This window comes from Leptonychotes weddellii, chromosome 2 (assembly GCF_054177405.1).
Source record: "Leptonychotes weddellii isolate Sample4059 chromosome 2, ASM5417740v2, whole genome shotgun sequence".
In the NCBI taxonomy this organism is placed as follows: domain Eukaryota; kingdom Metazoa; phylum Chordata; class Mammalia; order Carnivora; family Phocidae; genus Leptonychotes; species Leptonychotes weddellii.
In genome coordinates this window covers 69,326,744-69,350,975 of record NC_138370.1, presented here as the reverse complement: position 1 = coordinate 69,350,975, position 24,232 = coordinate 69,326,744, and the positions used below count along the sequence as shown (strand labels likewise).

At 41.1% G+C, this 24,232-nt stretch overlaps 1 protein-coding gene across 14 annotated transcripts in view; it reads left to right on the top strand.

Annotated features, from left to right (window-relative positions):
* SMAD1 (SMAD family member 1) overlaps nt 1-23,995 on the top strand; it is a 91,587-nt gene extending 67,592 nt beyond the window's left edge. For 13 of the 14 annotated variants that reach the window (XM_006744101.3, XM_081811816.1, XM_081811818.1 and 10 more), the window contains 2 exons: nt 2,556-2,812; nt 5,873-7,242. In XM_006744101.3, the coding sequence (XP_006744164.1) occupies nt 2,556-2,812; nt 5,873-6,016 (401 nt within the window). In that variant the 3' untranslated portion in view covers nt 6,017-7,242. Of the gene's footprint in view, nt 1-2,555; nt 2,813-5,872; nt 7,243-16,480; nt 16,597-17,685 lie in introns of those variants that run through there. The other variant, XR_014142831.1, reaches the window with a different exon arrangement.
* Nucleotides 23,996-24,232: the final 237 nt, after the last annotated feature.

The window sequence follows — 24,232 nt, the reverse complement described above, 5'->3', positions numbered from 1 at the left end:
TTACTGACATAAGTAATACTGACCTGCTAATATTTATGGTCCTTGTGTTTATTCAAAAGTTCTGGTGGTTTATCTAGAAACTTCTAAAGAATTTATTTTTAGAAACTATATGCCAGTTTTATTTAATCTGGCAATAACCAGTTAGAAAATATAGTGGAGGGGGAAATCACATTTCCAATAGCAACAGAAAATGTAACTTTTTGGAAATAATCTGAATCAGCAATACATGAGAATTATGTAAAGAAAACCAAATTTTACTGAGAGAAAGAAAATTTAGGTATATAAATAAGCAGTGTTCCTTAAAGAGAAGGCTTAATATCATGAGAATATTTTAAGGATGTGTGTTCTTCCTAATTTCAGTTTATGGTTTAAAACAACCCATGCCAGAATCACAATGTGTTATTTTTTTGAAAGTGGGAAAATGTGCTCTGATATTACCTGGCAGGATAAACAAGTGAAAATAGCTAAATTTTTTAATGGGAGAATAAAGAAAAAAATCTTGATGTTAGGTTAAATATTATGAAAACTACAATTAAATCAGGTTTAGACAAAATGGTAGAAGAAATTAAACTCAGACTATATTGTATTTCAAAATTAATGTATGTTAAGTGAAGCATAACAAATCCGTAGTCTTCTAGTGGTCCTGCAGTAACAAAGTTAGCTTTTAGGTGAGGCTATAGGGAGAAACCCTGACCTCATTTCGTATATGCAAATAGATTAATGAATTGAATTTTGTTGTTTTTTGTTTTTAATGGTAAGCTATTAAGCTAGAAGAAAATACATTTGATCAAAGAGGTAGAACTTTTCTAAGCATAAAAAGCAGTAGAAAAGATCACAAGAGATTTGACTACTCAAAGCTTTCAAACTTCTGTAGATTAAAAATACAAAGGACTAATGGGGAAACAAATAGGAAATAAATTATTTATAGCTTACACATAGCTCATAAAAAAACAATAAAAATACTAGAACCCCAGTGGGATAAATAGGTAAGAAATATGAACAGTAAGTTCATAAGAGAAACAGATGGCTAATAAACATATGAGAGCATATCCAGTCTCACATGCAAATTAAAACAATATTGTTTTTCAGCTGTAATTTATTTTAATTTATTTGTTTTTGTCTTAAACTTACTCAGTCCTGGCCCAGGCAAAACGAGAAAAGCACTCATACACTGCTGGTAGGGTGTAAATTGATACAAGCATTCTGGAAAGTCGTTTGGCAAAGTGAGTCAAGAGCCTTCGATCCAGTGATTTAACTTCCAGGAACCTCTCCCAAGGATATTATCAAAAATAATCCAGAGACATTTATACTGGCATTGTTATAACAGAAAATTAGTATCAACGCTATGGTCCAGTATTGGGAGAATTGCTAAAGTAAATTGTTGTATCCATATATCGTGTAGATACTTTAAATGTTTGCAGAGAAAGTTTAGTGATACTCAAAACCTGTAATCCAGTGTGTCCAACTATTAACAGTTCTTGCCTCTGTGTCACTGAACAAGTGATGATATTTTCTGCTTCTTTATATTTTGTTTTACTTTTTATTTATTTATTTTTTTTAAAGATTTTATTTATTTGAGAGAGAATGAAAGAGAGAGAGCACGAGAGGGGGGAGGGTCAGAGGGAGAAGCAGACTCCCCGCCGAGCAGGGAGCCCGATGTGGGACTCGATCCCGGGACTCCAGGATCATGACCTGAGCCGAAGGCAGCCGCTTAACCAACTGAGCCACCCAGGCGCCCCTTTGTTTTACTTTTTAAATGTTCACAATGAAAATTCCTCATTTTTATAATCAGGAAAAAACTCAACACACACACACACTCTGTCTCTTAAATTGTTTTCTCGACATCAGGCAGGAAGGTGGGCTTCTGTTCCAGCAGCTATTTAATTGTTACAGAAGTCTTAGCCATTGTGTGTACGTGTAAACACAACACATAATTTTTTGGATTGGATTGGAGACAATAGTTTTAGCATTGGCTGAGGCATATGCCAGAGTTACCTGCACAGTAGACTGTTTAAAGCCACATGGGATGTGACTCTGTTCGCTGCATGGCCTATAATAATCTCCCTTAATGGTGCAGGGCTTTGTCAGAGAGCCCCCCTCCCCCTACTTTCCTTTTTTTAAAGGCTGGGTAGGATCAATTTCCTACACTCCTGGCACTTTAAGATGTCACAGGAAGAAGTTTGGAGCAGATGGTAGTTCGGGGAGATCAGATTGCACACAGTATGAATTATTTTTATAATTATTTTCCCCTGGACCTTACATCTTCTAGCTCTCAGCACTACTTCCTCCACCTCTGGTTTTCTAGTTCTTTTACTTGTCTTGACCCTCCTTTCTTTGTTATTCCCTAGACGCCTCTTAGACATACGTGTTAACGAAAGAACATTGTATGACCTAATAGGGTTAACTAAGATTTTATCAGTTGTGCAAGATTTGGAGAGTATCTGTCTAGTTAGCCAAAGTTTAAATCCATGCAAATTCATATCTTGAAGATACACAGATGCTTTTTGGCTGAGAAAAATGATAATGAAGACATTGCATGTGTTGTCTTCCTACAGGAGTGCATCTTTACTATGTTGGAGGGGAAGTGTATGCCGAATGCCTCAGCGACAGCAGCATCTTTGTGCAAAGTCGGAACTGCAACTACCATCATGGATTTCACCCCACTACTGTTTGCAAGATCCCTAGTGGGTGTAGTTTGAAAATTTTTAATAACCAAGAATTCGCTCAGTTATTGGCACAGTCTGTGAACCATGGCTTCGAGACAGTCTATGAGCTCACTAAAATGTGCACCATCCGCATGAGCTTTGTAAAGGTAAGTGAGCTCCGATTCGACACACTTGCTGCACTTCCCCTCAGTGTACAAATCTGTAGCTTCTTGTTATGTGTCCGTAGAAGCCAACTTATTACCGAGGCGTTTTTGAACTTTAGTAAGGATGTCCGTTATTATGAGGATAGAATTAGAATTATAGGAGTGTGTATTACATGTCAACAGTGTAGGAGGCTTGAATAGCTTTTTCCTATTCGAATAAGCACTGTTTTAACTATTGTAGAACCATAAGAAAATATTTTGTTATATATTTAACATGTATAATTTAAATGCATCATTTTCTTAAGAGATCAATTCAGTAAACCCACCCTCCCTACCTTTTCATTCTGTGTTTTTAGTACCTTTGTGATGGTAACATTTGTTGCTTTTGTTTCAACAATAAACAGGTGACCTTTTTGTAAATAAAAATTCATCACACTGGGGTTTATTTTTGATTGGTCAGGTTTTTTTAATGTTTTCAGTAAACATCATTTTCTTATAATTCAAAAATTAATAAGACCCTTGCCCACAGATTAGTAGATGCCTTACTTCTAAGATTATTGTTAGGGTTGAGGATGGAGAAGGTTAAAGACATTACTCACAATAACCTCTTTTCTGCCTTCTCTTTTGCCTCTGAGAAATAAAAAATTTTAAGATGTCATTGAAATGTAAAAAAATTAAATATCTGATTAGATTTCATGAGTTGTAACTTATGTTGTAACTTACGCTAGTGACTGACTTGTCTCTGAATTCTCAAAGATAAATTTTCATCCTCTGTTACCTCGAGAAACAGAACTAATTATATATTTGGGTGAGGCAATCACCTTTTATGTCCTCTCTTCAGAAGCTCACCTAACTTGTTGTTAAACCTGTTTTGTAATGTGTGTGTTACAGAGGGTAATTTTGGAACCTTCCTTTGTTAAACATCCTTTAGATCAAAGATACCTTTCCCTGCGTATCATTTTTTTCTTACTTCTTTGAATCATATTAGCAGATTTTGACTCTGTTCTGTTAATGTTTTCTTAAAACATTATTCAACAGTTGTGTGTGGCTGGTCTGGTCCCTTTGTAGTCTTAAAGGTTTTTTTTTTTTTACCCTTTAAAGAGGTTGACCAATACTCTATATACCTGTGAGACTACAGAGATCTTACTCATCCACAACTGACAGTCACTGTTTAATTTTTGACTTTGCATTTTGGCTAAAATGAATTTTAAAATGAGGACAGTAACTTGCCAGCAGTTCTTTTTGTTTGTTGTTCTACTGGTATGGAGGAAAGAATACCTGTTAAGAGTCAAGAGACCCAGGTTCTAGTTTTCGCTGCCATTTTAACTGTGCGATTAAGGCACAGGGATCCTTTGCTAATCCTCATGATCATCATGTTTAAAATGGATGGATGGAGATGGGAAGTGTGGTAGTCTACTATTACTGAAGGACCACTCAAGAAGAATTTACGACTCTACTTTAAATTTTAATTATTCACTTTTACACAAGTAAAAACAAACTTTACACTAATAAAAAGTGTGATATAAGGACATGCATTAAAAATGTATTAGATTTCATTCATTCAGCAAATATTTTTAGCACTATTCCAGAGAATTAATGCAAAGATTGAAAAAGCACCTCATTCTCTAGGTTCACAATGCTAATGCCCTAGTATGTATTTAATCATAAAATAATGTGATATATAGTGGAATGGGGGATAATACAAGATATAATGAACATAGCTGGGAAGCTGGATTTGGAGTTAAGGGTCAGCAAATTTTGTTTTAAAACTCCTGCCGACCTGATAAAGGGCAGCTGCTTATCATACGTTTGCAACAAAAAAAATTGTATAGTGTTTGTACAGTATTGTTCTTTTTTATCATAAGGATTGCATACCTTGCCCTTGTCACACTTAGCATCTTAGAGAAATGATACAGAACGTTTTACTCATATTAATAGCCAATCTTGTGCTATTTTGAAGACAATCATTTTGGACTTTAAAGCACACATTTTATAAATTATTTGCACACTAAACTCCCCATATATCTGAAAAATCCAAGTCAGTTTAGCTGAACAAGTATCTCTAAGGCTTCTGCTTTGTGCCAATCACTGTGCTAGATGTTTGAGATCAGGTAAGTAAGATCTGGTCCCTTCAAAGAACTCCCTATCAAATGGAGGAAACATGCACACAAACCTTTCAAGTTAGCAATGTACTGATAGATGCAGGAATGCATGGGTGCATATACATAGGCAGTTCATGTCTCACAGCTTTTAGCTGGAGGTTCTGATATTTGTATGTGTTTCTTGAAATTCCTGGAGTAGGTGGGTGTCAGAGAGAAGTAGTACCCAACCTTCTCTGACATCCCTTGTGAAACAAGGGTTTATCAGAGCTTATATTCCATTGGCCACCACACCAATGAGTTTTTTTGATCTTTGCAATTGCAAGATTGCCTTTCTCTCATGCAACTTTGGTGTCCCAGTTCAGTCATACTGAAGATGTCTGGCAAGCTACCTTCTTGTACAAGTGTATGGTGGAATCTATTGATTCAAAGCCATGATGAGGTGTCAGTAATAGCTTTTTGGATATGTATGTGCTTCTCTCAGTTTGCTTCGAGATTGAAAGATCAAGAGCTCTTGTGTTGATAGGAGGACCACCAGTGACTGAGTGGGGGAGAAGCAGAATGTCAGTTTGTCTAACATAGCTTTTTCCTTGTTTTCTTGGTGATAAAATGAGAATTTAATATCTGTTCCAACCCTGTCAGTAACATAGTGGGAAATGAAAATGAAAGTTAAAAAGTGCCTTCGTTAAAACAGCCTTATAATGTATTTGAAAATTCATTCCCCAAGACCAGTACCTCTTAACCTGGAATGTATGGAGGGGCTTTAGGGACCCTTGAACACACCCATCCCCTGAAATTGCCTGCCAAATTGTGTGTGTGTGTGTGTGTGTGTGTGCGCACAAGCATCTCTCTTATGGAAAGCATCCGTGTCTTTAATCAGCATGTCTGGTTATGAGAACTCTTCTTACTTAAAAGTTTAACCACGGAGTTAAGCAAGTTAAATGACCTCCAGTGTGTCTTCTAGGGTTGGGGAGCAGAATACCACCGCCAGGATGTTACTAGCACCCCCTGCTGGATTGAGATCCACCTGCATGGCCCGCTCCAGTGGCTGGATAAAGTTCTTACTCAGATGGGTTCACCTCACAATCCTATTTCATCTGTGTCTTAAATGGCCTCAGGCTTCTGCCTCTTGAAAACTGTTGAGCCTTGCATGTACTTGAAGGATGGATGAGTCAGACACGATCGAGAACTGACCAAGGAGCCTTGATAATACTTGACCTCTGTGACCAACCGTTGGATTCAGAAATAAAAAAACCTTGGTAACATACTGTCGATATCAAGAACCTGTTCAGTTTACATTGTAACATTTTATGGTAAAATCAACTAAAATGCATACCTTTAGCAGGACTTCGTGTATAGTTAAAGGAGAGATGGCCAAGCCAGGGACAAATTATCTATTGGAGAAACGATCCTAAGAGATTCTTTTGTGTTTGGCACTTTAAGGTCATCGTTTGGCAAAAGTTTAGCATTAATAGTCTCTCTGAAGTGTGTTTTTATCAGGTTTAGAACCCATGTTGAGTCTTCTTTTCATGGGTTTTCATAATATTTTAAAACTATTTGTTTAGTAACGGTTTTTGTTTTTTAAGTAAAGTTTAATCTTGATGATATACATAGTAATCTTTCTAAAATTGTATGCTGACCATACTGCTGTCAGAATAATGTTAGGCATATGCTCTTTGCTAAATATATATGTACAGACTATTTGGAAGTTAAGAATTGATTAGACTAGTGGATTTAGGAGCATTTGAGGGGGGTGGGGGAGAGGGAAATGACAACTGCAAATGTAGAATATACTGTAAAGAGTCAGTTTGTTGCTTTCAAGAAACAAACTGATGTCTGAATTTTGCTGTGTTTCCATTTTTTAGAGATTTTATCCTACTTCTTTTTTTTTTTTTTTTTCTCGTGTCTTCTATCCCTTCCTCTCCAAAAGCAGTTATGCAGCTGGTTTAATTCATGTAACTGTGAGAGCAAATGAGTAATTCCTGCTACTCTGAAATCGACTGCCTGTATGTTTCAATACCAATTGTATGGAGTGCTTGAATGTAACTAAGCAGTTTTTATGGAGTTTACAGAAATAGGCTTTAATTTTCAAGTGAATTGTTTGCCAAACCTAGTAACTGTTAAATATTTGGAGGATTTAAAGAACATCCCTGTTTAAATCCATTTCAAACTTTTTAAATTTTTTTGTACTATGTTTGGTTTTATTTTTCTTCTGCTAATCTTTTATATTCACTTAACGCTCTCGTACATTGAGTACTTTTATTCCGAAACTAGTGGGTTTTCTCTACTGGAAATTTTAAATAAACCTGTCATTATTGCTTACTTTGATTAAAACTTTGTTGTTTCCTTCCTGAATTCACACACTAGATTTTAGGAATAATAAGATTTACTACTCTTTTGAGAGATTTTTCTCAAATATTCCTTGCCAGACGTTAACAAACTAAATTACTAACACAGAGACAGGGAAACCGAATCGTGAAGAGAGCAGACTCCCTTTAAATTGGAAAAGAAAGGACATGTGGAACTTCGGAAATTAAGAAAAAACTAGCAAAATTTGGAATTTTAGACCTAAATGTATAAATTTATGTGAGGAATTGCAGCACAAGCAATTATTGATGGACAGCACTCAGTCAACCAAAAGTTCCAATATCTAAACCTCACACAAGAAAGCAAGTGTAATATTGGGAAAGAATGAGAACTAAAACCGCCACAAGACGGGGCTCACCTGCCCATCTGCTTACTGCAGGAATGACGGGAATGCCGCAGCCGCTCTCCCATCCCCCACCCTCGCCCCAACAGTCTGCCCTGGAAGGATGCAGGCTGGAGGAGACTTAGAGTCTTCCCCGGCCAAAATGATGCCACCCTTTCTCCTTTGTATTTTTATTTTATTTTTAAAGATTTTATTTATTTATTTGACAGCAAGAGAGGGAACACAAGCAGGGGGAGTGGGAGAGGGAGAAGCAGGCTTCCCGCTGAGCATGGAGCCCGATGTGGGACTCGATCCCAGGACCCTGGGATCATGACCTGAGCCAAAAGCAGACGCTTAACTGACTGAGCCACCCAGGCACCCCTCTCCTTTGTATTTTTATACATCTTTCCCACAGTTGTTTACCAGCCCTATTTGATTCCCCAAACGATGACCACACAGAAATTTCTACTGCATCCTGCTGTCTCCAAAAACATCGTGGTGCAAGTGGACAAAGCCTTGGAGAGAATACTTGTATTATAACACACGCTTATGCATGTCTGCTGGGTCACTTAACGTTTGTGAGCCTCTGTTTCCTTACCTGTAAAAAGGAGATAGTGTTGTTTCCTTATCACAAAGTGGAGGTGAAGCTCTCTTGGAAGAAAAAAGTGTGAAAATACCTTGGAAACGTAATTGCCATCCTTTTCTCTTGTTAGTTCGCAGACATAAAAATTTACTATAAAATAAGGCAGAATGAAAAGCACAGAGGAGCACAAAGGCAGGAAGATACAGTTCAGACTTGGGTGAGTAGAGATCAATAGAGGTTTTACGGAAAAAGTGGTATTTAAGGTGGAGCTTTGAAGAATGGAAAACATTTTGATCATTGGAGAAGCTTCTGGGCAAGAGAACAGTGTAAGTAAAAGTATGTGTGACAGATACCTGCTGCTTGGGACACCCCAGCATCTGCCCACCGGTTTCTAAAGACATGCCTCCAACCCACAGACTTTCTGTGGGATTTATCATACAGTCCCTCTGGCCACTGTTCGATGATCCAGGTAGGGACCTCTCTCTTTGGGACTTCTGGGGCTGGAAGTAAGGAAGGGTTATCCTGTGCCTGGCTGAAGCTACAGTAAACCTTGGGATTGGCCCTGTATGGGCTGGGCATCCAGGTTGTGGGGTGTAGGACTTAACCAACTGCTCCCACATTCCTGCTCTTGGTTTTCCTGGGACACCAGAGTCTTTGTGGATAATCCCTCTTTTGCTTCATGTAGTTTGAGTTTTTGTCAGCCTACAAGAGTGTGTGGTTTATGCGATACAGTATGAACATACTTTTGTAAAGATCATTTCTGGAGCACCTGGGTGGCTCAGTCATTTAAGCGTCTGCCTTCGGCTCAGGTCATGATCCCAGGGCCCTGGGATCGAGTCCCACATTGGGCTCCCTGCTCAGTGGGGAGCCTACTTCTGCCTCTGCCTGCCATTCCCCCTGCTTATGCTCGCTCTCTCTCTCTCTAGTGCTGTCTCTCTCTCTCTCTCAAATAAATCTTTTTTTAAAAAAAGGATCATTTTGGGGCACCTGGGTGGCTCAGATGGTTAAGCGTCTGCCTTCGGCTCAGGTCATGATCCCAGGATCCTGGGATCGAGCCCCGCATCGGGCTCCTTGCTCAGCGGGAAGCCTGCTTCTCCCTCTCCTTCAACTGCTCCCTCTGCTTGTGCTCTCTCGCTCTTTCTGTCAAATAAATAAAATCTTTAAAAAAAAAAAAAAAGGATCATTTCTGTAGATAATTTTCTTTTAGCCAAAACAATACTTGTTCACTAAAGATTTTTAAAAGTCTAAGAAACAAAAAGAAGAAACCAAAAGTCACCTGTACTAACCGTTGGTAATTAAATTAGTTTGTCCTTGAACCAGGTGGTTATGATAAGCTGGCACAGAGATCCTCAGCACGCTATAGGAAGTTCAGGTCTAAAGGTTAGTCCCATTAGTACGGAGATGATGATCGGCCCCCTTTGTTGAGCCGTTAACTGGCACCAACCCTGGGCCGACCATTGTGCTGGGTGATAAACGTGAATAAATCCTCAGCCCCGCCTAAGCAGCATGCACTCTGAAGAGAAAGGGAAGCCAGCAAACAGACAATAACACTGTGCTATGTCAGCAAAGGACACAGAAGGGAACATAAACTGGACCAGAAGAGTCAGGGAAGACTTCTCAGAGGGGATGGTTGCCAAATGCCTTGCGAATATTGTACCAGATTTAGATCTCCTAACTCTGAGGTTTCACCCAACACAGAAGATGAGCTGCTGGCCTCAATGTTTATTGATTTCTTTGTTACAAATACATTTCTTATTTTTCTGGGATAATTGGGATTGTAGGCAGTTTACTGAAAAGCCTTTTTTTTTTTTTATTGAGTCTGTTGACTGTGTAATTTTATAATTTTTATAATTCTTAAGTGGTTTTTAAGGCAGTGGTCCCCAAGGATGGTGCTGTAGGGAATTGTCAGGCCTGCAGTTTCCAAGCACTGGAACTGAAAACCTCTTCACAGCAGATCTGGAAGCTCAGTGCTAGCAACTGAAAAGCCATCATACATTCTTGTCGAGATGCAATATGCTCTTTAAAAGGCAGGGTCCTATCATATTTAAAAGCTTGGAAATGACTTCTTTAAGGAAGACTTTGTGAAAAGCTGATAATTTGTAAATCCCCCCCCCCACCTTGATCCGAAAAACAAGTAAGTCAAAGTAGCATAGCCTTCTTTGTCCCTAAACACATAGTAAGTTTGAAAAAGGTTAAAAAAAAAAAAAAAAAGAAGGGGCACCTGGGTGGCTCTGTCGATTAGGCATCTGACTCTTGATTTCAACTCAGGTTATGATCTCAGGGTCCTGAGATGGAGCCCCGAGAGAGGCGGACTCTGTGCTCAGTGCGGAGTCTGCTGGAGAGTCTTCCTCTCCCTCTGCCCCTCCCCCACCAACTCTCTCTCTTAAGAAAAAAATTGAAATTGAGCTGCTGCTATTCCTTAGGACTAGATACCTGTGAGAGCACGAGAGAAATTTTTCTTTCTTCCCTTGGCCTTGGGTCAGATGGAAACTAAAGAATAGATTCACCTCTACCACATTTCCATCCCATGGATTTACAGTTATGTTGCTGATGCCATAGTTAAAGAGTCTGGGCACATGAGTTATTATAGACTTATTTTTTAATGCTGACTCCGTCACTTTCCAGCTGTGTCATCTCAGGCAAGTGAATTAATGTATGAACTTCAGTCTCATTATCCGTGAATGGAAAAAGAATAGTCACGCTCATAAGTTGTGTGATAGGTGCACTAAATACTTGGCACAGAGCCAGGCACACAGTAAGCACTTAATAGTGGCTTGGGTGCAGTGGTGATGATGACCTGGAGGGCTTCATAAATACAGGCCTAAATGAACTCTTGAGTATTCTCATTATCTTTCGGATATGGTAGATGATTCGAAACCTAGCAAGAATTTTTTAAATCCCCACAACAATAGTAAGCATTAGAGTAGAGGGAAAAAAAAAAAACACAAAAACAATGCCCAGTGTATAGCACAGCTGATGTTTCTTTCCCCTGCTGCTTCCAACAAGAATCCCCCCTATGGTTTCTTGACTGAAGAATTTTGATGTGACAATATTGCCAGTTTTATTCTATTTACTACTAAATAACTGTGTTTTCAGAGTACTTACAAATATTGATTTACATTTCTCCCAGCGCCACCCCTAATTTATAGACTAGCTGCACGTTAGGCCACCTCTTACCCTTGTGTTTGCCAATATTAAAGTAATTTCTTTATTGCCAGTTCCATCCTGGTGGTTTCTATCTCGAATGTTCGCCAAACCTGATCACAGAACCGTAACTCCCCCCAACACACACACAACCGACCTAGAGTGCCACTGACCCCAAAGGATTCAAGCTACTCTTCAGTTCTTTCCCAGAGTCTGCTCCGTCTGTTGAAAGGCGACCCCACTGGAAATTCACATCCAGTGGCTGCCTTTCCCACAACCTTAGCCATTCTTTTTCTGTGTGGTTCCAACATTCCAAATTCTTGTTTATCCCTTTTAGGCAAGGACTTATTTTGGTAGTGTAATTCTGTCTCCTCTGGTCAGGACATGGAAGGCTCCTATTCTACTTCTGGAAGTGCATGATTCCTAACTGGGTGAGCTGGCAGCCACTCTGCCCTGGGTGTCTGCCTAAATACACAGCAGATTCTACCAGTTACCAGTCATCATGTATTCATAACTCACTGGCATCTAGTAAAATCCATTAACTCCTGTCCCTACCAATTTTCCTACTCTACCCCCTCACTTGCCTAAATATATGTAGAAATTGGAATTCGCATAGGGCCTTTTGAGAGGAAGGAGACAAGATAAACCAATTTAACCTTTATAGGATATGTAATTCTACATAAGCATAAGGCATTAACTGTAACACCACTAAGAAATGGCTCTAAAGCTAATCCCCCTGTGACAGTAAAACGCTTTAAAATTTGAATCAATCCCAATGGGTTGTGACACTGATCTACCCTTAAAATGGGTGGAGGGTTCCTATATATATTCCAGACTGGAGCTTCTGTCTTCCAGGAGGTTGGGAGCTAGAGGAAGTAAGGGAGAGAGAAAGGGTCTGAGTCAGAGACCTGCATCCAAACCCTGGCCCCTGATGACCTCTTGTGATCTCTGTGAAGGTCTCCAATTATTTGGGCCCAGATTTCTCTCTGTAAAATGGGAGGCATACCTATCAGGAATGTTGTGAAGAAGAGGGACAAGGATATAAAGTCTGCTTGTCCTACTGTTACCTGAGTTTGTGCCCAGGAAACAAGAGATGTCATTGTTATGTTTGGTTAGACTGCCAGGGTGATTTATTTTTTAACCTATATATGTCTATTCGAAAGTTCACTGTAACTGCCTTCAAATTCAGAAACATTAAAGTTGTATGGTATGGGGGGCACCTGGGTGGCTCAGTCGGTTCAGCGTCTGCCTTCAGCTCAGGTCATGATCTCAGGGTCGTGAGATTGAGACCCACATGAGGCTCCCTGTGCGGTCAGTGGGGATTCTGCATCTCTCTCTCTCTCAATTTCTCCAAAATAAAAAAATAAATCTTTAAAAAAATAAAGTTGTATGGCATGAAAGTTACATCTTAATAAAGCTGTGAAAAAGATTTTTTTTTAACTTAGAAAATAGAATCTATCAAATTCCCTTAGAAAATATAAAAGTGATTTTCCAGCTGAAAAATCTCAGTGCCTATTCTGTAGGGGACGAATAAAGATTGATTAATAGACTTCATCTATAGTTTTTCATGAGAACACAAGCCCAAGTTCTCCCTTATGTAGACTGCCCTTGATGCAAACACTGATTACTACTTTTGTATCATAAGATTGTTAGGATAATCATACTCTACGCTTTGGGAAATAATTTGAAATTCATGAAGAAGTACATCTTCATGCTTTGATAAATGAGTATAATTAGTTCCAAAATTTTTGTTCATAAGCCAACACTGGTGTCATTAATCATTAAATATTCCCATTAAAATTAATGTAAAAACTTCAGTATTTCTCGTAATGGAATAATTAATAGAGTAGAGGCCTCATTTAATGGTGTTGGAGGGCCCCAAGGCTCTGTCCTGGCTGTCCTTCTCTCCTTCCTACACCCGCTCTCTCAAGGTGACCTCCTCTACTCTCCAATCCCATGGCTTGGGTTGCCTTCTATTACCATTGACTCACAGACGTGTCTCCAGCCAGGGCATCCCCTGGAACTCAGACATCTAAACTGCCTGCTCCACGTCTCCACATGGTGTCATCTCAAATTTAACATGGCCAAAACTGAACTCATGATCCCATGCCACTCCCCCACATGCTCTTCCCCTTCTTGGTAAAGACCACCATCATTCATCCAGTTGCTAAAGCCAAAAATCTTTTCTCATCCCAATCCATTCCATCAGTAGATCCCTTGCCTCTACCCTCAAAACATATCTTTATTCATTTCTTTCCACCTCTGCTCCTTCCATCCTAGCCCAAGGCACCATCATCTCTTGCCTGGACTACAACCATCACTTTCTGGCTGGTCTCCCTATCACCAGTCTTGCTCTTGCTACAGTTGATCCTCCACAGGGCATCCAGGGAAATCCTTTAAAAACGCAAATCATTTTATGTTACTTCCTAGCATAAAACCTTTCATTAAGTTCCCATAGGTGTTTAGAATCAAATCCAAACTCCTTCCTATGTCTCATAAGGCCATGCCTCGGTGGTTCTCATTGCTAGGGAGAGATTGGAGTTTGGTGAGAGCATTGGAATTGTCATAGTATTTGAGAGGGGGCGCTGCACCTGGCATTTAGTGGGCAGGGTGAGGAATGCTAGATGTCCTACAGTTGCAGGATGGGCCTTCATTCTGCCGGTCGATCATTATCTGAGGCTGGATCTGGACTTGATACTATATATTAAATGCAAAGCAGAAAAGGCTGTGCTGTGTTTTGTTCCAAGTTTTCTCTAGAACTGTTCCCCATTTCAGAAAATCACCTCACTGCTGAGGAAGCCCCTGGCTGTGTCTAAGTCACTATTGCAACATCCCTTCACACGCACATTAGTTTTGCCTAACTGGGCCATTATGCGCTTACGTACGTCTTCTAGCAGAGTCGTGCCTAAGCATTTACATGTTGAAATACAAAGTCCTTTATTATAAATTGCTTTTTTAAAATTACTTTTAACAAGAAGTAATGGCTGATTGATGATACCAGTTTGGGCTTATGAGCAAAAATTTTGGACTAGTTATATTCTTCCATCGAGAGATGAGATGAGGGAACTACTATATGAAGCATAGACTGTGGTTGTCATAATAATCGTCTAACAAAATAAACAATAATCAACACGGACCATGTAGGACATGTCTTACTCTTCTCGTGGGAAATATTGCAGATGAGGTCCATCAATTTATTGGCCACCTACAAAGTAGGGGCAGGATTTATGGTTTAATACCATTCTTACGTTTCCTAGGGGAATTAGATAGCTTTTGTCTTCTTAATATGCTGTTAACTTTTAAAACAGTGAAGGTGAAATTAACATATATAGGAATTTTATCTTCAGCAGGAGGAGGAGCACTACAATTCTTTTTAAAGAGGCAGTGGGTCTCAGGTTTGAGATTCAGTGTCCTTGTGTCGTGTGCGCTCTGGTTCTGAAGTACCTTTCCCACCTGGCTTCATCCCACCCCAATCCAAATTCTCAAACATACCAGGTTCATTCCCACCTGAACGCTTCTGCACCAGCCACCCCCTTCCTCCAATGCTCTTTTCCCTGCTGTTTGCACGATGACTCCCCCTTGAGCATTACTTCCTTCGGTCCTTGCTGACCTCTCTGGCCGTGGTGGTCCCGAGGCACTCTCCATCACATCACCAGTGGTCACCACCTGCTCAGGGATCTTTTCTGTTTTATACAACAGAACACAGAACATCGCCTGGGAATATGGTAGGGGCCCAGTAAATGTTTGTGGAATTAAAGAATGAATAACATGAGGCAAGGTAAAGCATCTTGGTGGTAGCATACAACCAGCATTCATAGTTTTATAACATATAAAACTGTAAATGCTTGGATTACGAAATAAAATGTTAAGACATTTGAAACAATATGGCGGCATCAACAGCACCCATGCTCACCATTTCGGAGACTACAAATTAGAGCTAACTGAATGTACATTCACGAATGATTTGCAGGCTCTTTTTTTCCAATTAAGTGTGGTATTTCTTAGTTAAAATATATTTGTGGTCACATATGCAGTGTATAAAAGCTCATATAAATGATTTCTTGTTCAAACTGGGGTTAAAAACAAAATCATAATGGATGAATATGAGGTCAAATGTCTCCCAGCAAACCGTGATTACCAATTAAGCAAAGAAATATTTATCAAAAACTGGCATATAAGCATGGGGCTTAGGCAAATAAAACTTTTCTCAAGAGAGCATACAAAGAGAGATGTGTGTAAAGAGTGTGAACTACCTGCCTTCAGGCTCCCCCATCTTCAATCCATCCTCTACGTGCTTTTTCTAAAATACCAGTGTTATCACTCTACTCCATTGAAAATCCTTCAGTTAGTCCTTATCACCATATATGACATGTAAAATAATGAGGTCAATGAAGTGCCACCCTCTTGCAGAGCATAGTCTGGCTGCTTCCACCTCTTAGTGTGTCCCCATCTAGGCCCTAAGCTCCAGTCACTCTGGAAAATTTGTTCTCCTCATCCTTGACGACCACTTGCTTTTACACAGCCTCTGTCTGAGAGGTCCTTCTGCTGCCCAGAAAATTCCAACTCATTATCAAGAAGTATTTGGCGCCGGGGTGCCTGGGTAACTCAGTCGGTTAAGCGTCTGCCTTCGGCTCGGGTCATGATCTCAGGGTCCTAGGATCGAGCCCCATGTCGGGCTCTCAGCTCAGGGGGAGTCTGCTTCTCCCTCACCTCCCCAGCTTGTGCTCTCTGTTGCTCTGTCTCTCTCTCAAATAAAAAAATAAAATCTTAAAAAAAAAAAAAAGCAGTAGTAGTATTTGGGACCTCCTGCAGCTGTCTCGGGCAGTGTTGCCCCCCCCCATTATGCTATTATAACACTCTCGACATACTCCCACTGTAAGTGACGAATGCTCCTACTGTAATTTTCTCCTCATAGTCCTCCACTCGACTAGCTGCTGTTTGAATGCAGGACTGTATCTCGTTTATCTTCTCAGGCGCTGGGGTGTTACCTGAGGTTCAGAATACAATAGACACTTAGTGAATGCTTGTCTGAATGAGAAAATGAATTTACTAAAGCTTTATGATCTTTTGCTGGAGTAAACTGACATTCCAGAAACTGCTATTCTAAATACGATTTTTGTCCTTTCACCCTTGAACACGATTTGCTTTTTCCATAGGGAAGTCTCACCACCTGAGTCTGAATGTGAGATCTGAGCTTCATTTCCTTGGGATTCTCATGTTCTACTTCTTCAGAATAGTGTTCAGTAAAAACACAGGAGATGCGTGAAGTCAGGTGAGTATTTGCAAAGGTTTAATTCAACAAGCTTTCATCAAGGGCATTTGTGACCGGAAGGCTATACTGGGGGGTTCCAAGAGTGGAGGATGTGGCCAAGCCTGGTGCACAACTGAGCTGAGGCGCCCCAGCAGACAGTCACAGAAGGAGAGACCTTGAAGAACCAGGGAGAGTGGGTAGGCCACAAACCCTCAGATACCCACGTGCGCGGGATAAGAGGAGGAGGGTTGTGGCAGGGGGTGTGATGAGCCCCTGAAACTGCAGTTAAAATGTTTTGTGCACGTATTGAGGTGTATTTTCCCTGCAGGTGGATGGGCCCATAGCTTCCATTAAATTCTCAAAACCATCTGTGGCCAATAAAAGGTTAAGATCTCACCCAATATCGACTTCCCTCCCTCAATGAAGAAAGCTTCGTCCTGGGCGGCTGGGGGACTTGCCCACGGCCGCGCGGCACCTCAGCGTCCTAGCTCTGTCTGGAAGCCGGTCTCCAGGGATCTTTCCACTGCCTGCCCATGTTGCCTTCCCATCAGAGAAGCCTGATGCTTCTGGCAGTTTTCTTAGACAGGCTTCTTAAACTGATTAAATATAATATCAAGGGCACCACTTTAAAACTGGGGCTAAGGCATCTGCTTACTGTGCTTGATCTCTGTTTTACACCGGATTATGTAACCGTACTACGACTGAGTGCTATTTGGTACTTTCATTTATTCCCCCCCCAACACACACACTTTGGAGATACTTCTAAATTACGTTTAAATTTGTACCGCAGGTCAGAATGCAAATTCTGTAATAAAATTACTGAGCTGTGTTGGAGCTCTTAAAATTGCAGTTTCATAGGCCCTTAGTTTCTGAAATTGTGATGACTTGCTTTATTTATACATGGGCCAAGTTATTCAACTTTTTTTTAAGGGACTATGCATTTTGTTCCTTCATTCTCTCTATAGGGAGTGACAGAAGTTCCCTTGAAAATTCTTGTCCCAAGTCCATTTTTATGCTTTTAGAAAGAGAAGCCTCACAGCCCTTCAGTTTGGAATGGTAAAACTGAGGTTCTTTTTTGCTCATGGAACGCGCCCCTCTTTCGAATGACAGCCTTGAGGCAGTGGCCGTGGAGAGTGGCAAGAACCGTCTAGCACGGTGTAGCCATGTTTGCAGCTTTGCGTAACACCCAAGAACAGGAGGTTCTTCCCGGGTTGCACAACTGCCTGTGCGGCTTCTACTTGCAGCTTGGAACCACCGCTGAAAAGGTCTCCCTCCGGAGGTGCTCTCGTGGCGGGAGAGAGGGAGAAAAAGCTCCCAACCCCGACCACAGAACAGCTCGATGAGGTATGTCGCCATCATGAGCCGGTCAGCTGCGGGGCGAGGGGTCCGTGTGTGCGGACCTGTCTTCCCTCTCTCGGAACTCCTAGAAAAGACTAGATGGCATGCAGGAAGAAAGGCCAGGAGGGAGATCAGAGGAACATTCCGTGAATGTGGAGAAGCCATGCATTAGAAGTATGTGCACAGCAGGGACAACTGCATGCTCACTGCAGATGCCGAGCAGAACCGAGGGGTGGCCGGGAAGAGGCCTGAGAGCCCGGGGCCCGGGGCCGAGCGTCACAGGGCAGGAGAGAAAGAGGAGTTCAGAGCGGACAGCACGAAGAGGAGAAGACTGATCGGAGAAGCCAGCTCTCCGTGATCTGCCCTCTGCCTGCCCCCGTGCCCCCCACATCTCTCCTCCTGCCCACCCTGCTCCCCCACCTACAAAGATAATGGAGTGCCCCCACTTGCCGCCCCGCTCGCCTCCAAGCCCGTCTTGGAGGCTTTCTCCTCTAGCTTCTAATCATTCATTCATGTATGCAAGCATTTATTCAGCAAATGTTTATTGAGAGTGGCTTCTGGTAAGAGTCAAGATTTCATCTAGCCTTGGAGCACAGCTGCCAGGAAATTGCGATGAGGAAGTCAGACCTGGCACCGTTCCAACAAAAGCCTTACTCACCTGCAGCGTGTGGTGACCCTCTAGGAGAATTGGGGTCACTGGCAGAGCCGTCTCCTCTCTCCAGGTTCGTTCCCGTGGCGGCCAAGTGGCCGTTTGATCAGAGCTGACTGTGCATGTGAGTGGCCAAAAGGCAGATGGCCTGGGAAGCCGGGCAGTTGGAGAAATGCCCTGTGATCTTGACCCGGGGTCAGATGTTATGTTACTACCACGTGATACTTGACTTGTCCTCTAGCATTCTTCCCCAACCCCTAGGCCAGCTGTGTGCCCAGTGCTGAATGTTGACCCCCAACACCAATCTCGGGCGGGGGGGGGGCTTCACTGAGGATGGAGACAGAAGAAGACGGGATTGGATGGTAATGCTGGATTTCCACTATAAATATGGTGATTCCTACAGTGTTCCTGGAACTTTCTTCTTCTACTTCTCTCACACAGCCTTTTGTTTTGTTTGAGATTTTTCTTTACAAACACAATTGTTTACATTTTTTATTCAGGTGACATGCCTGTGATCATTAACGAACAGTACAAAGGGACTTACCTTGCAAAGCGACAAGGTCAGGCTCTGCTCTCCCCTTTCTTAATTTTGCTGCCCTGAGGACACCATTGTCATCCGTGACTGTTTTTCTTTTGCTTGCCATCTCCACAGCTCTAAATAATAAGCTTCTACTTCCATTTCTTGATTTATCGACTCTAGACCTCATTTATTGATCCCCCGTGACAGACGATTTCGCTAGACTCTACGGCTCCCACATCCCCTTCCTGCCTGCGCCCGGGATAGCAGTTTCATGATTCTTGTTTCCTTCACTCTACCCTCAGCTTCTCCTCCCAGCCTTGTAACCCGAACCTCTATTTTCACAAAGTCAGGGTTGATGGCATTTACACCGTGTTCCTTAAACAGAGTCAAGTCTCCTGAGATTTGCCACAGGTTGATTCTACATGTTCCAAGCCAATAAACAGCATTTACATTATCATAACTATGTAAATAATATCCAGCTAGAGCCAAGCAGCTCTATGGTTCTAATATCTCAACCACAGCATCCCTCAGAGGGAAATGTTTCTGGAGGGAACTTCAAATGGGTTCTCCCTTTGTGTGTTCTACCATGTAATCAAAATAACATTTGAGTGCAGTTTGCTTTTTATTTGAACTATAACTTTTTTTTTTTAAGATTTTATTTATTTGAGACAGAGAGAGAGAGACAGAGAGAGCGCACACAAGCGGGGGTGGGAAGTAGGGGGAGGGACAGAGGGAGCAGGAGAAGCAGACTCCCCGCCGAGTGGGGAGCCTGACGCAGGGCTCGATCCCAGGACGCTGAAATCATGACCTGAGTTGAAGGGTGATGCTTAACCGACTGAGCCACCCAGGTGCCCCAGGACCATAACTTTCTAACGATGGGATCTTTTTGTTTTTCTTAGAGTTACTGATTTTTTTCTTTTCTTTTCTTTGACTTCAGTGTCATGAGGTTTTTGATATTGTGACGTGACTAGGCTAGAGTCCTGTTATTCAAACTCCAATCTAGGTGTTGCCGTGAAGGGATTCTGAAGATGTAATTAAAGCCCCCAATCAGTTGATTCTAAGTAAGGGAGATTAAAGTGGTGGGCTGAAGTTTCCCTCAGAAAAAAAGAAGAAATTCCTCCTGTGGACACCAGCTTTCAGCCTGTATCCGTGGTTTCAACCTGCTGTCATCTTCCCTTGCTGATAACCTGGCCTATGGATTTCAGACTTGTAGAGCCAGCCCCACAATCGTGCAAGCCAATCCCTTATAACAAATCTCTCTATATATATCTACCTATCTCTCATCTCTCTATCCCTACATCTAATCTGTTATCTATCAATCCTCTATTGTCTCTAACTAGTTCTTTTCTCCTTGAACACTTCTGGTCCTTTGTCACATCTTCAAGTTTTACCAAAGTCTTCATCCTATTATTTAGTCTACCAAATGCCCCCCCTTTTTTCTGGGGCCCTCCCTCCTGGAACTGTCTCCCTGGCCCTCCAGTCTGTATAAGTCAGCCCAGGCGTGGACGACCACTTTCTCAGGACTTACCTTCACTGCTGTCCCAGGCTGAATCTACAGTTCCTGGATTCTGTATCATCCTCTTTGTTGGCTTACTTCCTCATTTTGTTGGAGTTCAGCTAGGAGTTATTTCCTTTAAAAAAAAAAATGAAGGCCAACTTTGAGAAAATGTGTTACATTTCACTCTCCCCCCTGATGGATAGTTTGTGTTAAAGAATTTCAAGTTGAAAATATTTCCCCCAAAGAACTTTGAAGGCACTGTTAGAGTTTTTTCTTGCTGTCTAGGATTGTTGGTGAGAAACTGATGCCAGACTGCTTATCAATCTTTTTTAGGGGATCTCTTTTTCCACTGAAAGCTTGTGGGATCTCTTCTTTCTTCATCATGTTGAAAGTCACAATGATAGTTCTAGCTGTTACTAAAATCATTTCATCAGTTTTGCTAAGGACAGCCTAATCCCTAGAATCTGTGAACATGTTACCTTGCATGGCAAAAGGAACGTTGTAGATGTGAGTTGAAGATCTTCAGATGGAGAGATTAGCCAGATGGGTCCAATGAAATCACAAATGTTCTTATAAGGGAAGGAGGGAGGCTGGAGAGTCAGAATCAAAGAAGGAGCTGGGACTGGGAAGCAGAAGTGAGAGAGAGGGGTCAGATGGAAGACACCATGCTGCTGGCTTTCAAAGTGGAGGAAGGAGCCACAAGTTAGGGAATGCAGACAGCCTCTAGAAGCTGAAAAACCCAAGGAAACCGATCCTCCTCTAGAACCTCCAGAAGGAACCTGCCTACCCCTTGAGTGTAGCCCAAGAAGATCCATTTTAAACTTCTGACCTCCAGACCTGTAAGGTAATAAATTTGTGTTGTTTTAAGCCACTGAGTTTGTGGCAATTTGTTATAGCAATAATATGAAACCAATACAGATTTCTGAGAGATTTACTCATCTTTGTCATCCAGCCCTTCAACTGAATGCTTTATTTCAGATATCATATTTCATTTTCAAGACCTATTATTCCTTGATTGTTTCTCTTCTATAGGATCCAATTCTTACTTTATGGACATGTATCTTCTTTCAGATAGAGTATCTCAAAGTGAATCTGAAATATCTTTTATTTTCGAAATTTCTTTTTTTCTGAAAATTTTTGAAATATCTTCTAATTTTTTTTCTTCCTCTGCTACAGATTTTTCTGGGTTTTTATTATTGTTGTTGATTTTTAATCTTGGACTTTCTACATCATGGTGCTTGCTTTTCTCAAATGTCTGTTGAACTGCTATTCTCCATTCATCCTGAAGAAACAGGCAATTGAAAGGCCTATTAGAAGCCTAACACCCTCTGAGTGTCAGCAAGGGGCTTGTTTGACCAGGAGGGGTCCCTTCACAGCCATTATGTTAGGGGCATCCTAAATGCCAAAATGAGCAGAGTTTTATTCTGGAGTCCAAGACCCACGGTGGCTACCCAGTTCTTCCCAGAGAGTTTGCTGTTTAGTGCCAGATGCTGTGCTAGATGCTTGGGATATAATAGCAAAAATAGATGTGTTTCCTGTCCTCACAGAATTAACAGTCATGTGATCATACAAGAAAATGTAAAATTATGCCCAGGGTTAGTACTCTGAATGATTGGGACATTAGTCTATGCGAGTGAATGGGGGCTTGCTGACCAAGTCTGAGGAATAGGCGAAGGTTTCTGTAAGGAACTGACTTAGGAGTGGCTTAACTTTCAATACATGCCAGTGTATATTTTATAAACATGGATGTATAATATTATTGCATATATGGATTTCCTAAAACACACACCACGTGCGAAATGGTAGAGTAGGAGTGAAAAGTATTCAGCCTAAGTGTTGGGAGACCTGGGAGTCCCGGAGTCTTTAAGTTTCAGCTTTGCCAACGGATGGCTCTCTGGCCTTGGACAATTCGACTTTACTTCCCCGGCGCAGGAGTCCTTTTATCTGTAAAATGAAGGGGTTGGATGAAATGATCTGTTGGGTCATCTTCTGATCTAAAAGTCTCTCAAAATATGTACATTTCATTAAGAGTTTTGTCTCCCTTAAGTGTCTTGACTTAAGAAGTAATTCTGCTCAGGTCATGTACATATACTTTGCAATTCTAAGGATCATTTGTTGAAGAAATATCTTTTGAGTGCGTATTATCTAACTGCATGAGCATGTAGAGAGAGACAAGAGAATGACTAAGCGCATGTGAGTAAGATGAGCCATTTTAAGTGAAAGTAGAAATATATCTCTATGTCGGCAAATACATATTTTCTTTCTCGAAGATGTGTTGACTGAACAGGGTTTCAATCAACAATTATTTTTTGAGCATTAATTAAGTATTCCTTTGGGACTTTGGCTCCTGGCCTCACTTTAAATTGTAAAAGTTTCTAAACTATTAACATACAATAGTGTTGACTGCTCTTGAAGTATTATTCACGAAACTAGATTGAAGCCTGTGTCTATGTGCATGTGTGCATGTGTATGGAGTTTATTTATTGGCAACAAAAGCCCTCCTTGGCAGAAACACAAGATCTATTTTCAAAGTCCATAAAAACATCCTTAGAAATGGACTGAGTGATTTGGCAAATTGAAAGAGAATACTTCTACGTGATCAATAAGCCAAAATAGATTTTAGAATTAGGCTAGTTCTGTTTCTTGAAGTGTGTGATCTTTAATCCTCTAGTTGTTTGTGCTTATTCTTTTACCTGATCAGAAATGTTTATGGTTTAGAAACAATGATATCCCTAAGTGAATCAACTGCCCATGCATTTTTAAAATAAAGATACACACTTCCATCTTTGAAATTAATTTCAAAGTATGCCTGATTGTGTCCCTACTTTTAATTCCTACTTTGGAGTAAACCTTCTATCCTTCAGGAGCTTCGAGTTGGTGACCCATCAGGTCCTCAAATTTAAGAGAGTATATTTCACCAGAGGAGCAGTCCCTCTACTCACAGTCAGGGTGAGAACTCAGGTGCAGTGTAGCTAAACTCGCAGAAGTACTTTGCTGTACTATGACTTTTATGGGTGGTGTTGAGGCAGTGAGAAAGGAGACATGATGACAAGGACGGGGGAGAGCCCTCACTCGAGTCCTTGAAAAAGACTATGGCTTTCACCAGCTCATTCTTTCCTTCCTGAAAACAGTGGTTCCACCAAGTCAATCCCTTTTGATCTCTGAGGGCCTTTGAAATAGGAACATAATTACACATAAGGTTTTGGGTGGCCCATGGAAATACTTAGGGAGCATCATCTTTGGAAAAGATGGTGATTTCTCTACAGATTTCAATTCAAAAGCCAAATTCCTTTCCTGGAAGATGGTTTGCGTTTTTCCCATTTTCTCCCTTGAACTTCGAGTTTCTGTTGCTAACCACCATCGGTCATCCGTCCAGAGTGTGCAAGAGATGACAACCAATGCACAAATAAATATACGTGAATTGCTAACAGGTGTCTCTAGACATTATAGTGACTTTTCAGGATTCATCTAAGAACTAGGTCATAGGCAAATATGTTAGAGACACACATAACCTTGATCAGCTGTTGCTCTATCTAAATAGTCAAAATGCAGCTGTGGAGGGATTAGGAAAAGCTGACCAAATCCTTCCTTAAAAATGGCATTAAAGGGGGCGGAGCAAGATGGCGGAGGAGTAGGAGACCTGGATTTCGTC